The 27656-nt window shown below is 40.6% G+C and overlaps 3 protein-coding genes across 7 annotated transcripts; 1 reads left to right on the top strand and 2 right to left on the bottom strand.

The window, feature by feature from the left end:
• Window positions 1-42: 42 nt before the first annotated feature.
• On the top strand, window positions 43-10550 carry znf644a (zinc finger protein 644a). Of its 2 annotated transcripts, none has more exons than XM_035635795.2 (6): window positions 43-177; window positions 3143-5777; window positions 6430-7023; window positions 7354-7479; window positions 8829-8931; window positions 9519-10550. In XM_035635795.2, the coding sequence occupies exons 2-6, from the start codon at window positions 3146-3148 to the stop codon at window positions 9712-9714; spliced, it is 3651 nt and encodes a 1216-aa protein (XP_035491688.1). In that variant the 5' UTR covers window positions 43-177; window positions 3143-3145; the 3' UTR covers window positions 9715-10550. The 2 variants fall into 2 exon arrangements, with proteins under 2 accessions (XP_035491688.1, XP_035491687.1); XM_035635794.2 differs by having other exon boundaries at window positions 106-238.
• Window positions 10551-10722: 172 nt separating this feature from the next.
• On the bottom strand, window positions 10723-16908 carry LOC118311736 (DBIRD complex subunit ZNF326). 4 transcript variants are annotated; one of them, XM_035635814.2, is made up of 11 exons: window positions 16726-16906; window positions 16390-16505; window positions 15629-15725; window positions 14449-14914; window positions 13584-13659; window positions 13300-13366; window positions 12336-12483; window positions 12139-12199; window positions 11885-12033; window positions 11663-11752; window positions 10723-10905 (listed from the first exon to the last, which is right to left on the bottom strand). In XM_035635814.2, exons 1-11 carry the CDS (start codon window positions 16770-16772, stop codon window positions 10876-10878), a joined length of 1347 nt encoding a protein of 448 aa, XP_035491707.1. In that variant the 5' UTR covers window positions 16773-16906; the 3' UTR covers window positions 10723-10875. The 4 variants fall into 4 exon arrangements, with proteins under 4 accessions (XP_035491707.1, XP_035491706.1, XP_035491708.1 ...); XM_035635813.2 differs by having other exon boundaries at window positions 12336-12486; window positions 16726-16905; XM_035635815.2 differs by having other exon boundaries at window positions 11885-12015; window positions 12336-12486; window positions 16726-16899.
• Window positions 16909-19065: 2157 nt separating this feature from the next.
• Window positions 19066-26111, bottom strand: lrrc8da (leucine rich repeat containing 8 VRAC subunit Da). Its single transcript, XM_035633160.2, has 2 exons — window positions 25767-26111; window positions 19066-22595 (listed from the first exon to the last, which is right to left on the bottom strand). Coding segments are annotated over exons 1-2 (2565 nt in total). The 5' UTR covers window positions 25768-26111; the 3' UTR covers window positions 19066-20031.
• Window positions 26112-27656: the final 1545 nt, after the last annotated feature.

The raw sequence follows: 27656 nt of genomic DNA, 5'->3' as shown, positions 1-27656 counted from the left end.
AACTGTAACCGTTTTAAAAAACCAATCACACAATACAATGCGATTATTTGAATATATTTGTTGTCGGTCTGTTCCGAATGGCCGAATGCATGTGCGGTTCCCCTTACAGAAGAAATGATCTGTCCCACACCAGACCACCACGGAAAATGGCGACTGTGAAATAGATGGAAGACGAAAGTAAGAAATTATTCAATGCAGCGTTCATATTGTGCCCCGTCCTCGTCCACACCGCTCGGAGGTAATGTACACGTGTTTCTCGTCATTTCGCTGGTGTCCTCGTTGTGTGTAGCGAGTAGACAATGTGGTTAGCGCTAGTTTAGCCTGAGGAAGAGGTTTTGCTATGGAACAGCCTTGGTGGAATGGTTCTGCAGCTTCTGCAAGCAGCATCCGACAAGCCAGCGTGATACAAACGCCAAAGAAATTGGAAAACGTGTCCACACGGAACAAAGTGTACACGACCCAGTTTGCCCTGGAACTAGGCGCCTTTCGGAAAGACACCCCGACTACGGTTGGATGGCGTATAACTGAACAACTGTGCTCAAAGTTTGAGCTCTGCACAAGATCCACAACCGCTCATCAAAAGCCATTAGCGAGGTCCATCCCGGCAGTGTCGGTGCTGCCGTGTACATGTGACGAACACCTTCGCCACAGCAGCGTCCACTTGGTGTGACACTTTTATTGCCCTTCGAATCCTGGACTTCTCACCCATGCGACCTTGTGGCGTTATACATGACCTCAATTAATCATCGAAGCACAATGTCAAGTGTATTCTTTTTTATTTTGTGTTGATTGGGTTAAGGGAGGTAACTGTGATGACAGTGTGAGTAACCAATCTGTTAACTTTTCACACCAACCAAGCACATTCAAATAAGCAAGACTATTGTTGTAAGATTCAGCACTGGACTAGAATCCTGAATAGACTTGTGTCACTAATACTTGACATCTAGCAAAGCTTGCTTCAGGTATTTACCAAGTGAACTAGATGGTTAAATAATTCTAACCATCACTGATTGAGATTTGCACCTGCCACTCATGTTTTTATTGTCATAATTGATTGATCTGCCAATTATTTTCTTGTTGGTAAATATTCTAATAATCGATGAATCTAGAAAATGTCAGATAGAGGTTTAGGTGGACGAGCTCTCAGTCAGACTCACTGACTCCTCCTCCAAATATGGTTACTTGTGGTTCAATAAAAAAACTAAAAACAAGATGGCAATGCTAAATTTGCCACAGTTCACACACCATTCGCTGACGTCAAGGTGGGATTTTGAACTTGATGGCGGCTGAAAGAACTGTATTTGTTCAATGTAATGCCGCGTTCAGACTACATTGTTTTCAAAGAGGTTGGATTGCTAGTATACACGACACGACTTGCTGCCTCGATCAGGAGTCTTGCAGTCATTGCAAGTTCGTACTACAAATTGATTCGCGACATGCGGTCACACACCACACATCTGTCATCAAGAGAAACCCCCCACTAGTATGTCTGTGGTCCAAAAAACAATAGCTTCTGCAGCTCTATATCTTTGTTTGACCTCCCCTTGCAGCTGATTTGCAAATTCCTGTATGCATTCGCAAATCTCAGTATGCACACAGATTGTGATACAGTTACACAACTCTCCACACAAACGCAAAAATAATATTGCTACAATATTGGCCCCATAGGTGGCCATTCAAATGAGTGCAAATGACCCTCCTGCTCATCTGTGTCCAGTTGGATCTATGCTCGCCGTTCCAGTCTGTGCGCGGCGACAGCATTACCGTCAAATTGACTTCACTTGCCATGGCACGTTGGTGTCATTTCGCGAGGTTGTGCACCTCCCTTTTATAACTCGTTGCACGTGGTGCGTTTGGAGCATTGGCGAGCTGGACGAGCTCAATGTAACTGCTAACCCCTCCTGTAAGATGACTGGGCTAACAGGAGAGTGCATCCGCGTCATAGCCTACCCAATAGATTCCAAGAGATCTTGAGTGCACAATTTGGCCTGATGGTGGCAATAGAGCCAAAATACTGTCTAAAATGGGAAGAATTTATCCTTAAAGGGGCAGTAAGCGATTCTAAAGCAATACACGTTTTGTAAGAATCAGCTAAAATCCCCTCATGGTTCGCTAGCTGTCAGTTCTGTGGAGGACCGCACCACACAACACTGTGTGTGCAGTTTGTAAACATCACTCACCGACATCTTAAGAGACGTGTGAAGGACCGCTACGACTCAGGGATTTTGGCCTAGTGGTTAGCTCGTTGGTGTCCCATACCAAATGTCAGGACTTTGGGAATATTTCAAGCCAGAAAGTCCCACAAGTAAAACGATGATGTGTATCATATTGCTGCTGTTTTAGGCGAAGATACACATACCGGTGACTTGCATGATTATTTGGGTCTGATTTGTGCACCATTTCAAAGGTCATTGAGTCCACTAAAAATGTAAAAGCCCACTTGCGCACATTGTGAATATGGCCCTTTTTGTGTAATAATTAGATCTCGAATTGCATGAAGAAAAAAAGTTTAAAAATGTTCAGTTAAATGGGTAAACCATGGCACTATCCATTTGCAGATCTAATAGTTGAAAAGGCTAAGAATGCCACAGGTGTTTGATCGGCAGGCCACGACTGGCGTCTGCCATGGCTCCAATCTGGGGTTTTTGTGTGTGGAAACTGACTGCTATGTGTGAAAAAGGCTGCCCTCTTAATATTTTGAATGAAGTCATTCTATTGGCGCAATTGGATGCCATTGCACGGGGCATTGGCAAAACATAAAGTAATCAATCAAAAACGTTCAATCTGCCTCTACTTTTGCTGCAATACGCCGCCAATCAAGTACAGAGCATTTTCCTGAGTACCTTGATTTCTAAAAAAATAAGCCACTGTGAAATCTTCTTCTGAAAAACACTTTGGCACAAGGACATTATGGTGGCTAAAATTTTATTTAAAAAATTTCTACCTTCAGAATACAGAAAGAATATTAAAAAGCAACAGCCCAGGCCAGATCAGATCTGTTGGGGTACAAAGAAAGAAAGGCCTAAGCCTAAAGTAATAAATGTTTTAATTCAATCCTTGAGATGTCAGTGTTCACTTGGGATTTTTTTGTTAAACATTTGTGATTGTGTAATAACTAAAGAGCTTTAATCTTCTTTTTCAGGTCATGGCAGCTGAAATGTCATGTCTGACAGGTGTTGATGAAGATGACAAAGATGCAGATCCTGAAATCAATGCCCTCTCACTCCTGCAAGAGCCTCTGAGAATGGCCCAAGAATCATCCTCTTCTACTGGTTCTTTTGGCAAGACTTCTCTGAAAAAAAACAGTGTCCTAGATGTGCTGTCAAACACAGATATGTTGTCTCCAGTTGGCCTGGGAAATGGACCTTCTTCGCATCAGGCTACCCAATCCAATGAACTCAATAACATTTCCACAGAGAAAGAGGAAGAAAAGAGCATCACCCCATTAAAAACTGTGCAGGAAATTGACACTGCAGGAATTTGGGGCTTTGACACAGACTCACCAGAGAACTCTATGGATAATTTTAGTAGTCCCAGTGAACTTCATTGGGACCCTCACAAAGAGTTTATGCAGTTTCTGTGGGAGAACCATGATGATTCTCCTGGTGAAGAGCCTAAAGAGGAAGTCCCTCCTACTAACAATCAAAGGAGAAGGAAGCGGAAAATGGACATGGTTGTCATGGTGGATCCCTCAGAAGACCTTTACCCTGATCTGAGCCACAAGTCATCTGAGGAATCGTCTGATGCCGAAGGCCCAGTAGACTCCAGTCATGTCAGAATGTCAAGGAAGTTCTCCAAGTCACAGTCTTCACCAACAGAAAATGTTTCCAAGTATCCCAATGGCACTGTAAAGGCCATCAAGGAAATTATTTACAATGCCCCAGCAAGAAATTCACATGGGAACAATGTAAATCATGGACTTTCACCATTGAAGGGGAGGCTCACAATAAATTCTCATCCAGAGGAAAAGGCATTATGTTACCCTTGCTCAAAATGCAAGCTCATTTTCAAGAAAGAGCATCATTTGCATCGTCATATGAAGTCTCATATTGACCCTCCAAATATTTCGCCAAAGCCTTTTATATGCCGTGAATGTGGACAGTCTTTCAGACAAAGTGGTTCACTTATCGAGCACATGTCCACTCACCAGGAGAAGAAAGCAAGACTCACTGAAGCGATTGAAGGCAAGAATGATAAAAAGAAAGAGGATAAAAACATGAAGCTTTTCTGCCCTCAGTGCCCATTTGGAACAAACTGCCCAAACACGTTTGTTCAACATGCGAAAACTCATGAGAAAGACAAGAGAAAGTTTAGATGTGACAAATGTAGCTTCAGGACTTTGCATGAGAATGATCTTAGACGACACAACATTATGCAGCACACTGTTATTACGGTTAGAAAGCAGATCCAGAATCATGACGCTGAAACATTCTCCTGTAACATTTGTTCTTATAGAGCTTTTAGCAAAAGTGTTTTTAAGAATCATCTTCTGCGGCGCCATCAGCAAACTTTTGAGGAATACGAATGTGCACAGCAATGTGAGGAAAATGCACAGATCCAGAATGATGACTCTGGAACCTTCTCCTGTAACATTTGTTCTTACAGAGCTTTTAGCAAAAATGTTTTGACGAATCACCTTCTGCGACGTCATCAGCAAACTTTTGAGGAACACGAAGCTTCACAGCCAAGTCAGAAAAATGCACAACCATCTAAGGAGCAGTATGTGCCTACTTGTAAAAGTCCCGTAGAAGATGCAGAATTTACATCTCAGATCTCAATAAAAAATCAGATCTCTTCTAAAAGAGCTTGTTCACCCAGTGAGTCCAGTGACATTTCAGATTTATTCAGAAACAGCAAGATTAAGAGAGGTCTCAAGTCTCAACTAACAGAATCAAAGCTCGACAAATCCATCAATGTTCTCCTGTCCCGACAACGACATGGAAAGAAGACTGCTGAACAAAACAAGGAAACCAATAATTGCAGCGCATCTGTTCTGGATTCCAATATCAACAATGATGGCTCTGATCAGTTTCCAGAAACATTAACTGTCAAGGTTGAAGATACAGCCTTATCTCCAAATGGCCACAGTGTACACTCAAGTGCAGATGAAAGGGATTTCAAAAGCACGTGTGAACCCAAATTGAACGTGGATCAGTCAACATTGAAAAAGTCACCGTCTAAACGGAAGATGTCAACCCCATATCGCAACACCTCTGATCAAGACTCGTGCTTCATCTTACCAAAACCATTGCCAAGTCCCAAGAAAATAAACCAAGAAGAACAAGTGGACGACTTTGACATTCTCCAGTTTAATGATATAGATCCCAGCAACTCGTTTGACAGTCTTGTCAAGAAAGAAAAACAAAACATAATATATACCTATAGCAGAAGAATGTCCATGAGGGGTGCTCTGCAGGCATCTAAAAGGCTGTTTGAAAAAATAAAGACTGAAGAGCAAGAACAAAATGACCCTGAAATCAAAGAAGAATGCGTTGAAACAGAAGTATGTCAAGAAACCTTTGAGTCCCACCAAATACCACTGAGTGAATCCTTCAGCGACGATTTATCAGAGATGGAATCAGACCGCAAGAACTGTCCGTACTGTCCCGCCGTTTTTGAGTCAGGTGTTGGATTGTCCAATCATGTAAGAGGGCATCTTCATAGGGTTGGATTGAGCTACAATGCACGCCATGTAGTCCCTCCTGAGCAGGTGGCTTCTCAAGATAGGAGGCCACGAATTCGACGGAAGATTTCAGCATTCCGGAGATTGAAAAAAGGTAATTCCGTTTTTATTGCATGTTGTCCTGTTGAAGAAGCCAGTCATATAGGCTGAAAACCCCCCCTTCCCCCAGCTGATACTCATTATGAAATGACTTGGGGGCTAAAAAAACTTGATCTGGACATCCCTAGTTATAACTATTATAACTATTCTGGGGGAAAATTGTTAGCTTGTTTACAGCCTGCATGGTTGTATGTTGCTAACCCTTTTTGTAGCTATGCAGCCTCATCCAAGATCTCAGTATTAATATTGGTGAGTTCCGTGTTCTCACTAGGGATTGAACCAATTGACAAATTTGTTACAAACTTGGCTTAAACTATTGGGGTTTCATTATAATTGTTTAAATGTACTCCTTAATATTTACTTCCAATGTTCGCTCAAGGCAGATGGCCGCCCACAACAGTCCGGTCCTGCTAGAGATTTTCTTCCTGTTAAAAGGGAGTTTTTTTTCCCTCCACAGTCGCCAAGTGCTTGCTCATTGTGGGAACTTTTGGGTCTTAATATTGTGAAGTCTCGACCTCACTATGTAAAATGACTTGAGACGATGTATGTTGTGATTTGGCGCTATACAAATACAATTTTAATGTTCTTTTAATTTTTGAATGTTCAAAAATTTCTGATTTTTAAAAATGTATTTTTTATTTTTTCAGCATTAAGGATGGAGTCAGATTCTGAGACTGTGAAGAGTATTCACTCCTGTCCATTATGTGGGGATTCATTTGATAACAGGACTGGGCAGTCCAACCACATACGGGGACACCTCAAAAAGCTTGGTAAAAGCTTTTCATCGAAAAGCAAATCCCCATTATTTTTACTGCGGGAGTTGATGCGTGACAAGAAGGAGTTCCAGCGGGCACTTCAAATTCTGGGAAAGAGAAGAAATCATTTCCAATATGGTGCTTCACCAAAGCTGTCCAGTGTTGATCGTTTCACACCACCCGCCATTGGAATCCCAAAAAGTAATTCTATTCCAAGAGATTGCACTGATGCCAAACCGCTGATGTCCACGTTTGCTTTAGCAGAAATGGAATCTGAAAAAAGGCAACTAGAGACAAAGTTGAATGCTAAAAATTCATACTCAGGCACAAATGCCTTGATAGGAATTCTGAAGAGGAGGAAGTGTCAAGACGAAGCCAGACTAAAGGGGTCCACTCAGATGTCAAAAAACATGCTAACAGTTTCTTCAAACAGTGAGCACACTTCAGGATCAGGAGATGCAGCTTCACTGCCAAACTTGATATCCGGTAAGTAAATTTGAGATAGTAGTAACCAAACAGGTTAAACAGGATGTGGAGCACTCCAGCGTTTTGATCAATTTAGTTGATTTAACACCCACAATCCTTTTTTCATATTCTTTTAAAGAAAGTGAAAATGCTATGTTTTAGAACTCAGAAACTTGCTATAATAAGTTAAAATAAAGTTTATATAAATAGCACGTTGCACAAAAACGGTTGATCCTTTACTAAATTGATCTAGCCTCAGCTTTCGAATGTTTATGGCAGGTAAACAAAACATAGATAATATCTACATAGACTACTAATCAACAGATTTTGTATATTTTGGTCTTGTTACAGAGAAAGGTGAATTCAACAGGAAGGTGTGTGTCCATTGCAATGCAACTTTCCACAGTGGAGTGAGCTTGTCCAATCACCTCCGGGCTTATGCAAAACGAAAGAGGACTGCCTTACTTGAGGGAACCGGTAAGTGCCTTTCAGCTTAAGGTAAACACCAAGTAACACAGTACACAATCCGGGATATACATTCTCCCACAAGCAGTGATTTTACTAGTAGATTTTAGCTTTATGTATATATTTATTAACATTCATAATTTTCCCTGAACTAGCAACTCATGCTGGTTGATACTGTCTTGCATTAAAATGATCCAAGTACTTGAATGCTCTTGCAATATACGGTTTTTGAAACACGCCTTCACAAGATCTCAGTTAGCACACTATATGACTTTCTTAAAAGAACCTAGTAAAGTTCTTCTGTGAACAAGCACAATTATGTTTATATTCACTGTTACTCACAAATTAACATCATGCATATCCTTGAGGCTAAAGAAAATATTTCCTTCTGCTAATTAACATCTGCAAAGCTGAATTCCTTATTTTACAAATAAATATACATGCTTAGATCCACGTTGTATTGCTAGTAATCTTCCTTTTTATTTAATGGAGACATGAAACCACAATGTTATTCGATAACCTATGTGCTCAGTATAAAAATATAATATGGACCCACTCATAAAACATTGTTCAACAGCGTTTATAGCGGTCACAACATCCACAGCGAGCATTGAACTGAAGATGTGATGTAGAATAGCCACATTAGTACCATAAATACCTATAATTTTTTCACCATTATTACAATTTCAAGAGGTGAATATCTTTATCCTTAACCTCACTTGCTCAATGTGTTGCCATTAAATTCTTAACTGATAGGTTAAGTATGTAAATTCAACCAATTTAGTTTTCATCCCCTAAAAAAATATTAAAAGTAAAAAACCTCCTCCAGACACCTCCACAGTATAGGTTTGGCAGTAGAATTCTCAAAATCCAAGCAGATTAAGCCAACACTTGCTGTGTGCCTTGATACCACGAGGGTTTGTAATGTCCAAATCAGTTATTATTAGCTCAAATAAGTTATATTCAGTGTACCAGTGTCCTAACCACTGCAAGGATCTAGAAGGGCACCAGCTAGTGAGATGTTACAAAGATTTGGATTGTAGAGCGAGTTGGGTGCATCTGTGGGAGGAAGGTTTTCATGGCAGAAAGCCTTTAAGGTCTTCTTTTCTTGTTGGCACAGATCATCAACTAATATCTCGGCCCTTGTGACAAAAAGCAAAACTATTTCTGTCACAGGTCACAAGGTCAAAACAGGCGTGTGGCATGTGTCCCAAATTACTGAACTAATAATAGAGTGGAATATCACTTAATATCAAAACTTCCCAGTAGTTGTGATACTTAATTCCAATAACATGTTAAATTAGCTGTGCTGTAACCGCAAGGTGTTGCTGAAAATTAATAAAGTGAATTCTACCTTTTAGCATTTGACTGTAAAGCAAGGAGGCAACGCTCAAGGCCTGGCTCAAAGAAGAAGACACTGCCCTTACCACAGACCCCGGAGGAAATGTACAGACTCACCTGCAGGTACTGTTTTTTTTTTATTTAATGATCATACAGTATTACACTACAATAATAGATAATATTGTATTTGCAGTCAAACAGGCCACAACTGTTGTCTTGTTGCCCCAGGCAACCAGATTTGGGTCACTGACAAAAAAGAATTTGTGGTCTATTTGGCTTCTGTCGGCAAGAAATCTGCCCAGACGAATGAGACATTTTGTCATTGATGTGCTCCAAATATTTATGAAAATAGATTGCAATCCGTAATTCAGTTTTGTAGAACAACCAACAAGGCAATTGTACCAGCACTGAGATCAATAAAGAAAACAAAGAAGAGCAGATGTGCTGTCATCTGATGTCTTTCGTCCAGCCAACAGTCCAAAGCTGAAGCAAATCCTCACGTTTAAGAAGCTGGAAATAACAACATATTTGGCATTTATGCTAAAAATAAATATACAAGTAATTTTGGCAACCATGGAAACATCAGAAGGCTATCAATGTGATGCACCTCCAGTTCATTGCTAATATATTTGTTTTTGAAAATGTGTAAATTTACAGTAGAAACAAGTGCAAAAATTTGAATTTTTGAAAGTCTCTCCTTCTCTTTACAGGTTCTGCGATCTCGTCTTCCAGGGTCCCTTGTCGGTCCAGGAGGACTGGATTAAACATTTACAGAGACACATTATGAACACTAGTGTCCCTCACACTGGGCTAGGCATGGTAGAGGTCTCCTCGCTGCCCATGGACCCCCATGCCCTCAAGATTGACCAAGAAAGCTCTCTGACAGCCACACATGCTGCCTCATGAAGCCAACGGGGATCCTTTTAGATTTCACTAGACTGTATGTGTATGTACATTGGATGTTCTTTCACTTTTTTTTTAAGTCAATGAAATACTGGCCAAGAGTACAATGCTACCCAGTGACTGAGGTGTTGTACATGTCTGGACATTTGGACAGATGAAAAAGTTAATTATTTTGGATATTGTTACCTTTTTCTGTTTTTACATAGTCCATTTTTGGAATACAATTCCAAATGGACAGACTGTTTTCTTGTTTATGCAGTAATGTAGTGTGGAATCCATTTCTAATGAAAACAACTTTTACCTCAGATTTATCATGGTTTGAGTCCGTTTTTCTCAAAGTTTGGGAGCACCTCTCTGCTAAATTGATATTCACAGTTGTGAGATACATATATCACTTTTCCTTTGTACTTCAACATGTCAACGCCTACAATCGGTTTTCAGGCTGTTGAGTTACTGAGATGAATAGTTCGACTGACAGTGACAGCGCCTGAAAGCTCTCCATAAACAAATCCAAGAATCACAAGAGGAAGAAGCGATCTACTATTCATGAACAAAAGGAAAAATGTCTGCAAACTTGTTATGCATAGAAATTGTTTTTATAGTATTTCAGTAACTGCATTGTTTCTAATACGAATACAAAAATTAAAACAGAAGGTGGATGAGAAAAAGACCTAACATGCGCAGCTTGTGCTGGCAATGCCCTTCATACATGTCACCTATATTTAATGTTTAAATATACTGTTTTGAAATAATTTAATTTTAAATGTACTATATCACACAGATACAATGCTTAAAAAACATTTGTGTTGTTCTAAATAAAAAAAAAAGCAAAGAAAGAAGTTGACTTTTTCCAATTATTTTTTTTGTAACAAATACTAGATTTTCTTCATCTTATTAAGTTGCCCAAATGGTGATCAGGTGGGAGTTTTGTAGCTAAAATGATCATGGACAGAATGTGAAATGACTCCATGTATGGTGAATGAAAAAAAAATCCATACAGTGCGAGCAAACTTGGATTCCAGATGCTTTCCTTTATTCTAAATAATGCCAAATGGCACAAAAAGAGTTGAGCTCTGTGATGGATATAGCGTTTAGGTGGTTCCAGTCCATTTCTCTTCATCTAAAGCGAACAGCATCTCTGTAAACAGTCGTTTGAGGGCTCGGTCATTCCCAACATTCGGATGTGCTGTCACCCTGAAAGAGAAGAAGCCGGTTAGTATCAACGGAGCCCAAATACGGTCCACTTTAATTACTAGAAGCCGTGTAGGGTTCTATTTGCTATCCGTGCACTGAGGCTGAAAACAAATGTGTTATTCAAAGGAATCCATGTAACAGATTTAACTGCAGTAATCTTTCTGTCAATTTTGAAAGGTTCAGTTTGCTGTTCCTTATAATGTGGACGACTATATTTTGTTCATATTAAGACATAAGATGAAATATATTACGTTTCCTTTCAATACGTGACTAACGTACATGTTGAAAATGTTGACTGTGCATAATAACTTCCATACTTTCAGAGTCAATCACTTGTGTGCTCGTCATGAAATTATTTCTATTAATGTTTTATTGATGCATGTGTCAGGCTTAAGTCCAATAGTTTTTAATTTGCATTAGTGAAGACAGACGGTCGCTGACCAGTTAACTTAGTTTCGTTTAATTTAAATCTTCAAAAAACTGAATTTATTCCAGTTAAAATTAGTCCTTTGTGCCCAAATGAAACTAAAGTGAGCTCTCGAATTGCATTAAAATTGTAACATGTTGTTTTCAACATCTAAATAATAAAAATCGAATATTTAGAAAACAAAATGTAACTGAATTGAATGCAAGCTGACCCAAGTTCCTAAGGGGAACAATTAATCCCCAAAAAATCCATAGCTTCATACTATCATGTATTACACACCGATGTTCATACATTATATGAATATACTATATGATCACGACTGCCAAATACCTGTATGAAGTGTTCAAACTGAGGTTTCAGCTCATTTATTATTGTTCCAGCTTTTTCAAGGCAAGTACGTCTCTGCTGCACTTTAAACTCCTTCAGGAAAGAAATCAATCAGTCACCACTTCGGCTCATTCCTTCTAGGACCGGTGTTGATTTCATAAATAATGAAGACATATATTTGTTTATCGATTTATGTTAAAATATGCTACTTTACGGCAACTCCACCTTTGTGTTGGAGAGGTGTTCCTGAGAGGTAATGTGGGTCTGCACCGCGGATGCAGATGTGGATACGAGGAGGTTGCAGGCTGCACAGTGGAACATTTCCACCTTTGTCATGTGGTCGTTTACCTGCAGAGCTGATAATGCAAGTCTTGCTGTTTTTAGAATTTGTGAGTTTCATTTATTTTCTCCTCTCACACATTTACAGCAACCATCATCGTTTTTTTCACCACAATTTGTGACAATTCAGAGTAATTTACCTTGAAGAGCACTATCCTCTATGGCTCGGCTACATTGGCCGCTTTTATACAACATGACGTCCTGTAGGAATAAAAGACGTCAATTTGTTTGTGTATCTACGTAACAATTGGGTTGAACACAAAAAGGTGTTGGGAAAAAGTAGTTATTCGTACGGATTCAACAGGACATAATTGAGCCATAGTACGTCGTATCTTACCTGCAGGAAAGCTATAGAAAGATCATCGTAATCATTATTCTGTTGAATGTACTCCAGTGTGCCCCAGTGGCTTCTGCTGTCCAAGTGATCCTCTAGCTCCTGTCCATTGGCCAGCTGAACACAGCAAAGTTCGCAGGAGATGGGGTTCCTACTAGAAGAATATTAACATATTAAGTGTTGAAGAATTATTAAACCGTGAAATAGCAAACCTTTAAAACTGCCCACGGCCTTATGTGGGGCTAAGGTGACTTCTTAAGAATAGACAGACAACCAAAGATTCTGACATTAGACTCCCAAGAGTTAATGATTTTAAGCTATAAGAAAGAAGAGTACTTTGGTCACACTCACTGAGTGACTTGCTAAGTGTTACATATGATAAATAGGTTATTGTGCTTATATGTTCAAGCGCACATTTCTAAAGTTTTGACCGAAGTGCTTTTATTCTTATCACTGTTCCCACAGTAGCTCAGTCAGGTTTACAGTACACAGAGGCATTAAAACTGCCATGATGGAACAGGAGCAGACTTCTGTTAAGAGGCAATTTGTTCTTTGCGATGTTACAGGTTGTCTTCCCCAAGGTCACTCATCAGTCAGTCGGGGCTTCTCTTGCTTAATTGCAGTATAAGCTGAAGCTTTTCAACTTCAGTGGCTGACACATCATTTACTACGTGAATACTCTACATGTAGCCTCCTTAAACCAGTAGTTCTCAACCTAGGGGTCCACAAGATCATTTCTGGGTGTCGCCTGATAGTTTTGGAGGAAACATGAGATATTAAAATAATAATTTCATACGAGGAATTAAAAAAAGACAACTTATTTTGTGACACTGGCTTCATGTGCCACTGAGAAACTTGCCTGGCAGTTTAGGGGAAGAGAATGAAACCACAGTTCCTTACAATATATTTGTGTAAAAGGTTGAGAACTGCTTTAAACAATCCCGGTATCAGTACGCCTAGTGCTTACTTGTCTATTATCATATTTTTGCTTCTGTTTCTTGTTCTCTCTGTGGCAGGCGGGATATGGTCAAGACCTGCAGAACAATATGAACAGAATAACTTTGGTTCACAGTGGAAATTAATTTGAACACGTGGCAAAAATACTGATTTGCTCATTAAAACACAGTGGTTTGTAGATATTTACCTTTTCAAACTATATTCTCAAGTGTGTGATGCATGCAGTAATGTTCTATATTTAGTTTGAAATAACAGAGAATAAACTGTAATTACATCATGAATATGCCATCTTACCTTTTTCCATTAGCCCCAACTGATGTTTATAATTATGCTGTAACCTGGGTGGGGCTAATCTCACAGTGCTGGTAATCTACACAGGAGAAAAAAAATCATCATAAAGAAGAAAAAAATGAGTCTCATTCAAGAACCATTCATACAAACAGATTTTGTCAATACCGGTTATTTAGGAGAACTTGCTGCATTCACCAATTTTCTCGTATCTTGAATTGTGCGAACACAACTTACGAGTGGTCCAGGCCTGTCGTAGGAGTCTCACAAGTTATTCAAGTCAAGTTTTTCACAAAATTGTATATTGTATATTGACTATATCATAATCGTTACAAATAAATATAATGATTCTTAATAATGTTATGAATTATGTCGATTCCAGAGCCGACACTGCAACATTTTTTAGACTTTCCTTTCTGGATCTCTGAAAGCAAGTCTTCAATCTCTGAACTCGCAAAGTAATTTTCATGAATGAACACTTCCCTAACCTGAAGCAGGAAGCGTAGCCTTATATGGTATTATTGGGGGGTTAATTATGCTAATTTGCTATCCTCGTGTAAGTTTGCTCAGATACACACAGGTGGCATTCCTTATGTTTGCAAAGGTCATAAACACTGTTCTGGAGTTAGGAGTGTTTGCTGTATCTGACGTGTGAACTCACTGTACGAAAAAATGTAAGAGAAATTTAGGACAGGATTTGCGACAGGCCCTGCATCCTCCTCAATTCTACAATGCACGATTGAATGTAACCACTTACCCTAAACTAAAATTCTTTCCAATGAATCACGTCCTGTTAGATGTGATTTCAGACTGGTACTGTCATAAAGACAGTAAAGTTCTTCAGTCACACTTTGAGTCTTATTGACGATACCTCTCTCCTGTGTTCTGGCCCTCTTATCCTCTCCTCTCCATTGGTCTTCTGTCCCCTATAAGATGCAGGAAACTCTTGGGTGGAGGGGCTGCGAACAATCCTGTCAGGGCTGCGGACCCTGTGGTCCACAGGTCTTCTTATGGAGCCATACTCCGGTCGGTCGAGTGGTTCAGTGGGTGGGCTTAAAGCTCGTCTACGACCTGAACTGTGACCTCGACTCTCTCTGGGTCTGGGTTCAGGGGATAAGTCGTGTCTGTCAAAGAGTCGGCTCCCTGGCTCAGCGTAGGAGGCTTCCCAGTGGCGGTCGTCAAGGCAGCCTCTGGCAGGAGACAAACGCAGTCGTTCTAGGTTGTTGTCCTGATCCTGATCCTGGTCCTGGTCCTGGTCCTGGTTTTGATCGGATGAGTAGTCGTTGTGAACTTCAGAGTCTGACGAGTCAGGCTCATAAGGGTTATAAAGTTCAACACTAAGGGAGATGGAAGAGGAATCACTCTGTGTTACATGCAATTTGCAAAGATATAGACCAACTGTGTAATGTTCATACATACCATAAATGTCCTAGCAAACCACATTAACAGATTTTTTTGTTTTCCTCAGCATGAGGTAAAGCTAATTAGAGGCTTTGTACATTTATTGAAATTTTGCTAATCTGTTTAAGCAGTAAGGGAGTATCTTTCCTGCCACTTACACTTTTACCTCAAAAGTTCCGCCTGGAACATATAAGGAAGTAGGGCCGGGCGATATGGCCAAAAAAGGATAAACTAACATTTTCATAACAGTAGATATCAATTATTATCACGGTAAACATTATTTTGCTCAAGTTTTAAGATTGATTTTTGCTCCTCAGTCAAATTTAAAGAAACCAGACAGTTAATTGTTGTTTAAGCTCTCCTAAATGGGCAGACAATTTCACAAATATGAGGTAGAACGGGGAACCTCTCACCCCGCTTGCCAAAATCCATAAGCATAATATCCATATATAAATTGAACTTTTGTTATAGTGCCTTTCGCTCTTATTTCAACATTTTAAGTCACCACAAGACAAAGTTAAAGTGACAGAGAGATGTCAGACAGAGGGTGGAAGTGTCATCAATGAAAGGTAGAGATTACTTTACGTACCTACAGAACCTTTAGTAGGTTTTACAATTGAATTATGGGGGCTCCAGAATTCCTCACTTACTTTTCTGAAGTGCTTGTGCTCGAGTCCTGAGAGTCATCATCTTCTTCTCCTCCTAATGGTTTGAATGAAGACTTCCATTTACAAGCAGAGGATTTTGCTGTAGAATACAAAAGGTAAAAACCAATGATGACAATTTATATTGACGGACTTCATACATTTAGGTTATGTAATCTATAGTTACAACGTACTAACAATGGACTGTAGCCGGTGGTGTTAATAACCCCCAATTCTGACCTGGAGCAATGAACCCAGAGATTACAACTTATTTAATACTTTTTATTTATGCTTACCACTTTTGATTGCATGCCACAAAGTTTTGGGGTGTATTTTTACTTTAGTTTTAGACAGATATTGGTTCCCATTGATTCATTTATGGTTTCAACATCAATCAGCAGACTCACGAAACTTGCTTTTGGTAGGAAATCCATTACAGTAAAACTCTACATTAAGCACTCTACATTGAGCAGCATCACATTATTGTTGCACGCTGAAGCAGTTCGACTTTGACAATCTAGTGGCCTGAGGTGCAGAAAAAGAACCTTTGATGCATCTTTGCCACTCCTCATCTCTCCGGTCATCTTTCTATTGATCATCTTCTAACAAAGTCATGAAATGCTCTGAAAATATGGAGAGGAAATGACAGGCTTGATGATTTACTGTCTGCATAGAGACTTTCACACCACACAGACATGAATTGAGCAGGTGATTCCTTGAACAGTAGACAGACTACAGGAGGCTGGAGTGCTTAATGGTTTAGTCACCTGTTCTCTTCTGGGACGGTCGTGTCTTCGCAGGCTTCTCTGGAGGCTTGAAGGTGGAGTTATCTGCTGCCTTGACTGGGATACGTTTCATAGCTTCCGTGAAGTCTTTGGGCACCCTGTCGTTCACGGGGGGGGGGGGGAGCAGTTATACGAAGCATGTGAAGACCACAATGATAGCAAGTGAACATGTACGTGTTTAGGGCACAACAGGCAGAACGATCTGTGCTCGTATCAGGAGAGCAAATTTAGCTAGCTTAGCAATGTTATTGCTATTAGCTTCCGCCACCTAGCAGTTCACACACGTTATTAAAAGAGTGCGCGGGGCATTTTAATTACCTCCCAGGCATCCGGTTGTGTGCCGGAACATTATTGAGACGGTTCATGATTCAGTGGCGTTGACAGGAGCAGATAAGTTTGCATGTTGTGTGTGTGTGGACTGAGGCTAGTTCGCCATCACAGCGCTGGTGAACAGATGCTCAGACCTTCCGACAGGGGGCAGCATCCTGCAACACACGGTAGACCAACCACAGACCGACTCACCTGTCTTTTTATACAGTCAGTGATTGGCTCTCATGAACAGCCTATAAAAAGTCTATAAATGTGACTTAAATGCCATAGTAAGGGGATTCCCCTTCATTGAATATATTTTTGTAGTTATTTATCTTAGTGTCAGACACAAAAATGTATCATTAACAATAACAATAATTAATAAAAATGAACTCTGGTCAGGCCCATTAAACCTGTCCTCTGTATTATTTTTCTAATTATTTCGGGGGGTTGGCAACACTGGAAAAGATATATTCAACAATTGAAAAAAACATATGTAGTCACTGTAGGCACAGCTTTTTTTGGATCAGTGATTTTTTTCTCCGATGTTAACTTCAAGAGGGTTTTGAAACTTGGTGAGGCTTTAATTTTACAGGTAATTACTAATTCCCCGATAATCTCATTGGAGTTCCCTGGAAAGGATGAAGTCTGATACTAATTAAAGGGAAAATAACGACTGGTGTGCAACAGTTATTTTGGTTGAGCTGGTTGTCTTGAGTTAAAAGGCTGATGATTGTTTGATGGTTCTCCTTGAAAAGGCCGTGACTGTGGTATGAACACAGCCACAGAAGCAACAATGAAAAACTTAAAAGAAAGAAAAGAAAACAGGAAAACAAATCTCTACCCTTAGTGTAATCAGAGTATAATCAAAACGTCATGAATATACAACAAACTACCATGCTTTTAGTGATGTAATAGTGAGGCTTGCTTGCCATTACCCTCAACCCTTAGGGCTCTTCATTGATTGTCAGTCTGTTGCTTTGTGCTCATTTTATTGACACATTAGAAATATGCTCCACTAAAGAACAGGGGATTTAAAGTGACTCCTATATTATTGTCTATTTTGTCAACTTGTGTCAAAGTTATCAGTGAATATTCCTAATTATGTTTTTGCTTCACTAAATTATCTTTGATAGCTGTTACTGGGGTTGTTGTTTTTTTACCCTGTGCTCCCCAGTGGATTGATGTGGTCATGGGTAACCGAATCATTCCTGGCTAAGCTGACACTGACCCAGTTTTGAAAACCACTGCAGATGTTATGGATAAAGTATTATACATGCTACAGGTTACAATAACTACAAATTATAACAAAAAAAACAGCTCTATGTTAAAAATTGGAGGCAGTTGCAGGTTCAGAAGAAAAGAGCACCTGCTGAAAGGCAGACAGAATAAGCCACAGTGTGTGCTGACGCCTTTAGAGCCAGAATAGGTTACAGTATCTCAAGGACAACAACATCGTGATGTAAATTCTCTGAAAGAGTATTTCTGCAAGTCCACCAGTTAGAGTGAGTTGGTAGAACAAATGGCTTCACATATGGATACTATGCATGACCTCTATGACCTGGTCAATACAGGACTCGTTCACACAAACAGTGCCACCGGTTTTGGACAGGATTATCATGAGTTCCCTGTTAAGTCCAACTCATGTATTGAAGCACTGGCTGGTCTTATAGAAATCATAAACATGGCTGAATCTGTAGGATCATATGGATGGATGAACTCAAGAAGTTGATCTTCATCTTATCGATATAAGAAATAAAGTGCAAAAAATTATGGATAAATATGGGTTAGGCCTCACAAACCAGAAGAAAAACATTTGTGGTGTCAAGATCAAAAAAAGCATCTTTATTATCAGCAAACTGGAAACATGTGGACTAGTTTAAGTTTAAAATGTTACATTGCAGAAAGAGCAGGTTGGCATTGGGATACTTTTCACTGAGAACAGCTGAGGTCACAGTAACCTGATCCACTGTCTATTGAAGATACTGACAAAAGAGCCAAGAAACAAGAACCGCTGGACAAATGTTGTTTTTTCCAGAGGGAATTTGGAGTGAAACGCCTTAAAGAGTATCTCTATCAAATACAAGTATAACTACAGACACAGTCAATTGCTGCATTGCAATAATTGCTGACTGAGTCAATGTTCATGTTATGACCTGCACCTGAGTATTTCCTGCTATGACAATGACATGAATGTTTGCTGAAAGTTAAGCCTTATGAATCCGATTCACTCTAAATTATTAATTATAATATTAAGGATAGTGTTCACAACTCCAAAGACATTTCATTTTCAGCGTTCCGACTGCAGTAGCGTTCAGTGGAGTGAGCATGATGAATAATGATTAAACATTCAACTAAAATCTTGTTTTATTGTGCCATAAAAGTGTGAACTTTGAGCATAGGATCAGCAGGACAGAGGAACACATAAATAGGCCAAAACAGAAATACATTGAGAAGAAGAAAGGCAGACATGTTTATTGTCATTACATGATTCTGACATGGTGAGCATTTTTGTCACACATTTCAAATTTTAAAGCATGATTTGAAAAGGTGGTCACCAGGTTTCCCTTTTATCAGCTCACATTGGTCCTCGAACATGTCATCACAAAGGGAATTCACTGATCTTTAAATCATTATGTTTTCATTGTGCAAATGAGTTGCTGTCAGCCTTATACAATCTCTACAACAGTAAGGTAAAGGTTCATTTCTGGTACTCAATCTCCAACTGAGATTTACAACTTCAAGCTCATTCTATTCGCTATAAGACATCGAGGAATATAAAGATTATATAATTTCAACAAAAGTTAAAACAATATCAAGAAAGGAGCACTGCATTGTGTCTCCTCCACAACATAAAAGAAATTGCTCTGTGGATAATGTGTATTTTAAAAAAACTGACAAGAAAAATTCAATATTTCTATTTGGCCTTCACCTTAAAAAATAGCAGCAGTTAAGGCAAAAGATTGTTCCCCATGGTGACAATTATACCTGAGTGCCTAAAACAATGATAAATCTACATACTGTGTCACTAGAGCAAAAAGTTTTGGTCTATAGAGAAGTTATATTCCAAATCTTTTATTAAAGCTATGGGAAAGCTAAATGCAAAAACAAATGGCTGAATTAGATACGTACTCAGCAACAAAAAAGGTAATCTGTATCGCTTAAATAAATAAGCATGTACAACTAATTAAAACAGTAAAAGAAAATCATCAATTCAATTTTGTTACCACAATAATAAAAAGTATTTCCCATCCGTTACACAGGCATGTTACAATTCTGTAGAGCTGCAGGCCTGTGTGCTTTGTGGTGTTTGTGCTATAAGCCACTTGTAAAGGACACGTTGGTCTCTCGGCTGATATTCTCCTTAACTTCCACAGGCAGCGTGTCAAAGAGGTGATCCTCCACAACCAGGCCACTTTTCCGCAGCAGGCGGCAGTTTCCGAGCAGGGCAGGCAGTCTGTCCAGACAGTTTCCTCTGAGCTCCAGCTGAGTGAGCTGGACAAGCTGACCCACAGTCTCTGGCAGCACGGTGAGCGCGTTTTGCCCCAGACACAGCACCTTCAGCTTGGTGCATCTGAACAGAGGCTTGGGCAGCACCTCCAGCTTGTTGGAGTTGATGGCGAGGTGCTGGAGGTTGTGGAGGAGACCAACATCTGGAGGGAGCACCGTGATGGAGTTGTGGCCAACATCCAAGTGTCGCAGTTTAGGTAGGGTGAACAAGGCTGGAGGCAGGGACTCCAGCTTATTGTGCGAGAGGTGGAGGGACTCCAGAGACTTGACCTGCCCGATAGAGGATGGGATGGTGATTATTTTGTTGTGCCACAGTTTAAGGCACGTCAGCCTCTTGATGTGCAGGAAGCTGATGATCTCCTCTATGGTTCGGATGTTGTTGGATTTCAAGTCAAGCTCCTGTAAGTTGGTCAAGCTGAACATAGCATGGGGAATCCTCTCCAGTTCGCAGCTGTGCAGCTCCAGTTCAATTAGACTCGTCATCTTCTTCAGACTATTCATTACCATAAGTTTTGTACCATCATTGTGCACTACCAATTTAATCAAGTGTGGTGAAAGCTCTGTGATGTTTGTGGGCATTTTAGAGAGGTTGCTCTTCAGACATAATGTCTTTAAATGCCTCAAATCTCGCATGGACTCAAGACCGATCATTTTGTTATTTTCTGAGCTCAAATTGCCAATCAGGTTAAGCTCCCTCAAACTCCTCAGTAGATACACCCAAGCTGGGATCTCAGCAACATCAGTAAACTTGACATGAAGGCAGCGCAGATGGTCGCGGAGGAAAGCAAAACCTGTCTGCTCTACTTTAGCAGGACAGTGGCAGAGATGCAGCTCCTGCAGGCTGGTCATTTGGGAGACCTTTGCGGAAAACCTCACCTCAGGAATCAGCTCCAGTTTAAGCACTTCCAAGTCCGTGAGGTCAAACACTGCATTGGGGAGTCCAGAAAGCATAAAAAGATGCAGCTCCTGCTGGTCCTGCGCATTACGGGTCACTAGCTGCCTTAGTTTTTCAAAGGTCCACTCGTGATTCAGGCTGATCTCCCTTAGCTTGTTTTCACTAACCTCAGACAAGAAGACACCGAAGCGCTTGGAGTAGAGTTGGTCATACTGGTCAACCATGTGTAAGAGGAATGCAAAGTCATTTTTGACATCAGGAATGTCACTAAAGCTGCTCTCCTCCCTGACCTTCTCGAACGAGTACTCTTTCAGCGGTCGTCGAAACACCCAGAAGAGAGAGTACAGGCACGCCATCCCATAGATCAAAATCAAAGCCATGTAGCTAATAAGCAGCTTGTTTAGCATGAAAGCCATATTGTGTGTACAGAAGAACATTTTGTATCCTGTTAGCTGTTTAATATCAGGCTCACACTTGTGCTTAAAATTAATCTTTGCCATAAAGGTCGAAGTGTAGGACAAAATCAAAATAAACTTGACAGTTTTGACAATAGTCTGTGCTACATAAAGCTTGTAGATGAAATCACTGTCCTCTACATGAGCTCTGAATTTCCTCACTTTCTCAAATAAGGCCTTTGCCTGCTCCCCGTCTTTTTTGTCCAGGATTGTCATACTGCTGGGGACCTCCGCAATGGGCTTATCTGCAGAAAACTTCACCCCAAGCATGGGAGTGGATGAGGTGACACTCGTGCTTTCATCCTTCCCCTCAGAAGATACCTGTTTGGGTACAGAGGAGGTGCCGGTCAACCTCTGTTTGTTCTCCTCAGAGTCCTCACAAGCTGTTTCAGACAACGCCTTGGTCGTCCAGGGAGACTCAAAACATCTGCCCAGGATGGAAACAAAATGTTCAATCTTTGAGCTGGTTTTGGGGTATTTGAACCAGAAGTTGCTACTGACCATGAGAACAAGTGTGTGGATGAGAGTGAGGTATGGAAAGTACTTGGAGTACCAGGGCAAGGCAACATGGTAACATATTTGGTTGACAAAGATATATTGTTGATAGTCTAGGTTGGTTTTGATTCCCGTTGGCGGAGGTTGATTGACATATTTCTCTTTCACCATCGCAGTTTGTTGGTGCGTAACGTGGATCTCGTGGACAGCTTCGTCTGGTAAATCCTTGGTAACATACGGGATAGAGGTTACCCCATGGGCCCCGGTGGCTGCGGTTGAGGCTGCTGCTTGTGCGGGCTGCTGGGTGAACGAGTTGGGTTGAGGTCCTGACGCCTCGTCTGGATCCTCCAAACAAGGAAGGCACGCCACCTGGTCCTTGGTGATCTGCATGGTCATGGCAAATATGGCCAGCATGAGCATGACCAGCCCCAGGTAGTCCATGAAGACATCCCACCATGGCTTTAGGATGCGGTACGTCGGCTGAATGTCATTCAAGGATGCAACCTCAGTGAGAGTGAACATCACTGCAACACATGGAGAGTCAGTTAATGTACTCAAGAGTATTCTGCAATTAAATGTACGATATATTAACTCGCAAAATGGTGAATCAATTAATCGTTGAGGCATTTTGTAACCAAATATTTCCAAACATTTTTTATTCCAGTTTTATATCACTGCATATTGTTGTGAAATTCCTCCCTTTTGCTGTAAATTACTCTCAGGAAACAAAAAAGAAGTTTGGAACTAACAACTATCAATAACAACTGTATTGTATTGTATAACAGGTTACTAAAATTTGGAGATCCACGTTGCTCTCCCTGCTAAAGCTGTTGGAGCAACACTTTTAACACCAAAGCACTACAAGGTGGGAATGTATAACTTGGGAAGTCACTGCTGAGTGTGCACCATCCTGTTACGCTCAAGTCAACTCTCACTTCCTCTCACCTCTCAGTCTCGTTTCATTCAGAAATGCTTTCATTTTTTATGAGCGCCGAGCAAAGACTGTGCTAAATTAAGACTGACTACAGTACAATCTGTTGTTACTGGAGCAGGGAGTGGCCTTTGAGGTGAGCATACGTCCACCAACTGTTTTGAATTAAACATGTTTGGAAAACATGTTTAATTTAGTTTGGGGTTGAAAACTGTTTTTCTTTACACTTTGTGTAACAAAAATATATTACCTCATAGTAATACATCTATAAATTACTGCATAGTTACCCATCTATATTTTACTGTATAGTACATTACTGTATAGTAAGACATCTATTTATTACTGCAAAGTAAGACATCTATATATTACTGTATAGTAACCCGTCTTTATATTACTGCATCGTAACACATCTATATTTTACTGTATAGTACATTACTGTATAGTAATATATATATATATATATATATATATATATATATATATATATATATATATATATATATATATATATATATATATATATATATAACTGTATGGTAAGATATCTATATATTACTGTATAGTAACACATCTGTATATTAATGTATGGTAAGACATCTATGTATTACTGTATAGTAACACATCTGTATATAACTGTACGGTAAGACATCTATATATTACTACATAGTAACACATCTATATGTTACTGTATAGTAACATGTATATTTTACTGTATAGTAACAATATATATGTTGCTGTATAGTTAAACATCTATATATTACTTTATAGTACATTACTGTATAGTAACATCTATATATAGCTGTATGGTGAGACATCTGTATATTACTGTGTAGTATATTGGTGTATAGCACTCTGTGTGTTATTGTATAGCTGGCATTATATTTCCATTTTCTTTAATATTCAACGACAAACCTTTACCATAGAAAACATCTGACTGCCACAGTGTAAATAATAAACCTAGGGATGGCTGAATTCCATTTAGTTGCTGGCGTTGTGCAGGCTGGTCTCACCGTCCTGATGTCAAAGCTCACTGGGACGACTGAGTAGAACTCAGTCATTGCAAATGTTATTAATAACAACCTGTTCCTTTCCTTCCGTGACAAGACAGACTGTCTGCCATGAACAGGGTCCATACATTCGGCCAAATTTGATTAGTCTGGAGTGGTTAATATTGCTCCTCCTCAGGTCATGGGTTTGTATTGCTGGGCTTGTTGAAATTTTGAGTTTATTGGTCCTTTCAGGATTTGTACAATTGCTGTCAGGGATATCAACTCAAACTAAGAGGGAAGGTAATATTTTTTATCATAATTTAATGTTCTATCCACGTTTAGTCTTTATCCAGAGAAAGCATGATGTTTGAGGATCTATTTGGAGAGTGCAGCAGATCAAAATGTTTTATAACAAACCCTATACCCTCCACCAGTCTCTCCATACATGCCGGAAGAAACACAGGCAAATAGGCTATGGAAAAAAATTATGAATAAAAGGAAATTGAATTACTGGTTTGGCTGCATCAGTGACGTTGCAATAAATTAAGCTATCATCTCCTAAATAAAGACCAGAAAAGTGATTTTTTTTTTTAGCTTTATGATGTCACACTGAAGTTCTGAAGTTGACCTTTGACCTTTTGGATACAAATTATTAAAAATTTTTAACAAATGTCAACTTGGGTAGGAAGTTTTGTGAGACCTTTGACCTCTTGTTGCAAAAATTCTAATCAGTTAAAGGGGCAGTAAGTGATTTTGGAGAACGTTTGTTGTTGATTTTTTGACTGCACTGATCGGGGCTTGAACCTGCAGCCCAGGGGATGGGAGACGGATGTACTAACCACGAGGCCAAAACCCCTGAGTTGAAGCTTCTGTCGCCAGCGTGTGTCGGAAAGGTGTCGAGGAGTGATGTTTACGAACTGCACACACAGTGTTGCGTGGTGCGATCAACACCATTTTTTATGTTTTCAGCTAGCGGAACGTGAGGAAATATTCGCAGATTTTTATAAAAAGAAGTGTATTGAATTAAAACCGCTCACTGCCCCTTCAATCCTTGACTCCAAATGGACGTTTAGGCCAATTTCGAAAGAAATTCCTCCAGAAAACACCTCTGGCCCACAAGGAGGCATTAAAAGGCATTGCGCATGGGGGGCGCCCCATGGACAGGGAGGGGCCCAGTGCCACAGAGGAGGGCCCTGGCAGCAGGGCCAGTGTCATGAGCAGTCCCTTCTCCTCTGACAGTGGATTAAAGAAGTTAACCACGTGATGAAAGCAAGCCACTGTACTTGCACGTTAGGATTAAGTAAGTTAAGATGACATATAGTTCTAAAGATGGCTAACGGGCAGTGTTGTGGGAACTCTTTAGAAAGCACGCAGGTCTGATCAGTCGCGTGCCGCAGACAATGAGGAAACAGATCTCACACTCGCCATGTGGAAAACAAGCTGCATGCGTGTCTGTATATAGGCGGACTATTCCTGTCACGAGTACGGGGAAGACATTCCTATAGCTGGAGGATGAGACGCTCGACTCATCCCACCGCCGAGCGCTTCTTGCGCAGTAAGTTATCTGTTGGTGTAGCGGGTCAGGTGACCTGTTGAAACATGTGAAATTGAGAATCATCATGTGTCCCGGCGTTAAACATTCACACCAGGTGACCAGTTGCTGGAAACGTTACCTCATCGGCCGCGCGACAATAAGCGCACATCGGTCAAGTTGTTGCTCTTTGGTGTCCTTTTGGACGCATCTTCTGAAAACACAGAAAGATAAATATACTCACTGCCTCCGTTGGGTTATCTCAATCCAATTATTCCTTCCCCAGCCCGCATGTCACTTCACTTCTCGCTCCGCTCTTCAGGTGCGCCTCTAACCCAACGTCCCAGCCCCGCTACGAAGTGACGCCGCTCTGTAAAGCAAAGCTCCGGAGAACATGTGTCCGTGACAGCGCCGTTCGTCGGTCACATCCCTCATTCCTTAGCCCGAGGAGCGGAGCGGGGCCGTAGGTTGGACGATGTGCGCAGGCAGACGTCCAGTCAGGGCGAATTTGTGAGAAGAGGTACATCCAATATGGAGCCGCACGGACCGCTGCTGTGGGTGCAAGGGGCGCTTCTCATTGGAGGATGACATTACGGCGAGTTCCCGAAGACACCGCCTGCCGGTTTATCTGATGATGCGTTCACTGTCTGTGGGGAAAGAGCGACACGGGCGAGTGACACACACACAGCTTCAGGAGAAGTGGAAGTTCACGTTTACCTTCAAGTGAACTGCAGCCGAGAAATCGTGTATCGTGGTGACAATTTAAGATACAGTCTTACGTTGTGAAGGCGTCTGCTGGGAAAAAGGCCTATTTACAGTCCAAGAGACTGTAGCCAACCAAGTGTTACCCATAATAAATGATGTGAGTATTCACCAAATGGAAGAACAAGTTAGATGTATTACAGACTGGAACTGAGTATGTATAAAATCAGCTATTACAGGGATACCAACTGAAAACGGAGCCCTCTTGTCTGACATCTTTCCAACGCCACTTGAACGCAGCAGCAGCTTCCCCCTCTTTGTTCCACTCAGACATCACAAAATGCGTCTTGTTGTTGGCTGAAATAACTTTGCTGACTAATTAAAACCTCTCACGTGTTCGTTTTGTTCCACAAGACACACACTTGTCTGACACGCTACAATATGCTTGTTAGGTTTAAACTTAACTGTCATTAACATAAACTCTCATGTGGCAACATTATTTGTACTTTGTGAAACTATCTATCGACATATCATTCAATCTACATGTATTTGTGGTATTGACAAACTCCACAGTCAATAGGACCCTGCGTGCTGAACTCATGCATCACTTGCAGCTCTTATGATGCACTAGGTGGAGGAAGCGTCTCCTCACTTGCAACCCATACAGGTTTCAACCGGTCCTGGGCTGCTGGCAGCTGGCTGCTGGCACTCTGTGCTCACTCACGCTGTCCCTGTACTTTGAATGTAAGAAAGAAAAAAAAAAGAGAAGGAAAGAAAGAAAAGCAGCCACCGGGGCGTGAAGTGTTATAGTTTGGTCAGGTTACACGATCAGATGTGGAGGCGGTGCAATAAACACATGCAGACCTGATTACACTGGTCATTGATTTTGTCTGTGTTCTACTGTTGAAACCAGGTATATTGCCAACAACACAGTAAAGCAGCATTTCTGTTTTTATTTTTGCCATGGGCCAAATGTTTGTTCAGAGTTGAGTCTTGTGAAAGCCGAGCTTATAGTGGACCCTCAAAGAATCCCAGACAAAGACAGAGTGAACAAAGAGAAAGAGAAAAGTCTCTGATATCAGCATGTGAACTCACTAAACATTCAGACTTTGGTCACATAAATTCTTTCAGTGACTACCTCTAAAATGAATTGCTAATACATTAATAATAAAGTGTTTATGTGATATACATTTGTGCTGTGACACGTAATGACCCTGATTAAGAAACACATTCCCTGTATCTGACTGCGGATATGGTAGGTGTGGTGAGGATAGGGAAAGAGGCGTAAAGATGTTGTAATGGACTGGTTTGTTGTCATACTGGATGGCACTGGTTGGCTTGTATTAGTTTCCCTGTCTGTGGAGGTAATGATACTGGGGCTGATAGCTTAAGGGCCCTGATTTCCCAGGCAACCAGTTCAGTGTGTTGAGTA

Source organism: Scophthalmus maximus, chromosome 5, assembly GCF_022379125.1.
Source record: "Scophthalmus maximus strain ysfricsl-2021 chromosome 5, ASM2237912v1, whole genome shotgun sequence".
Lineage (NCBI taxonomy): Eukaryota > Metazoa > Chordata > Actinopteri > Pleuronectiformes > Scophthalmidae > Scophthalmus > Scophthalmus maximus.
The sequence above is the reverse complement of the archived record's forward strand: the minus strand, read 5'-3'. Positions and strand labels throughout refer to the sequence as shown.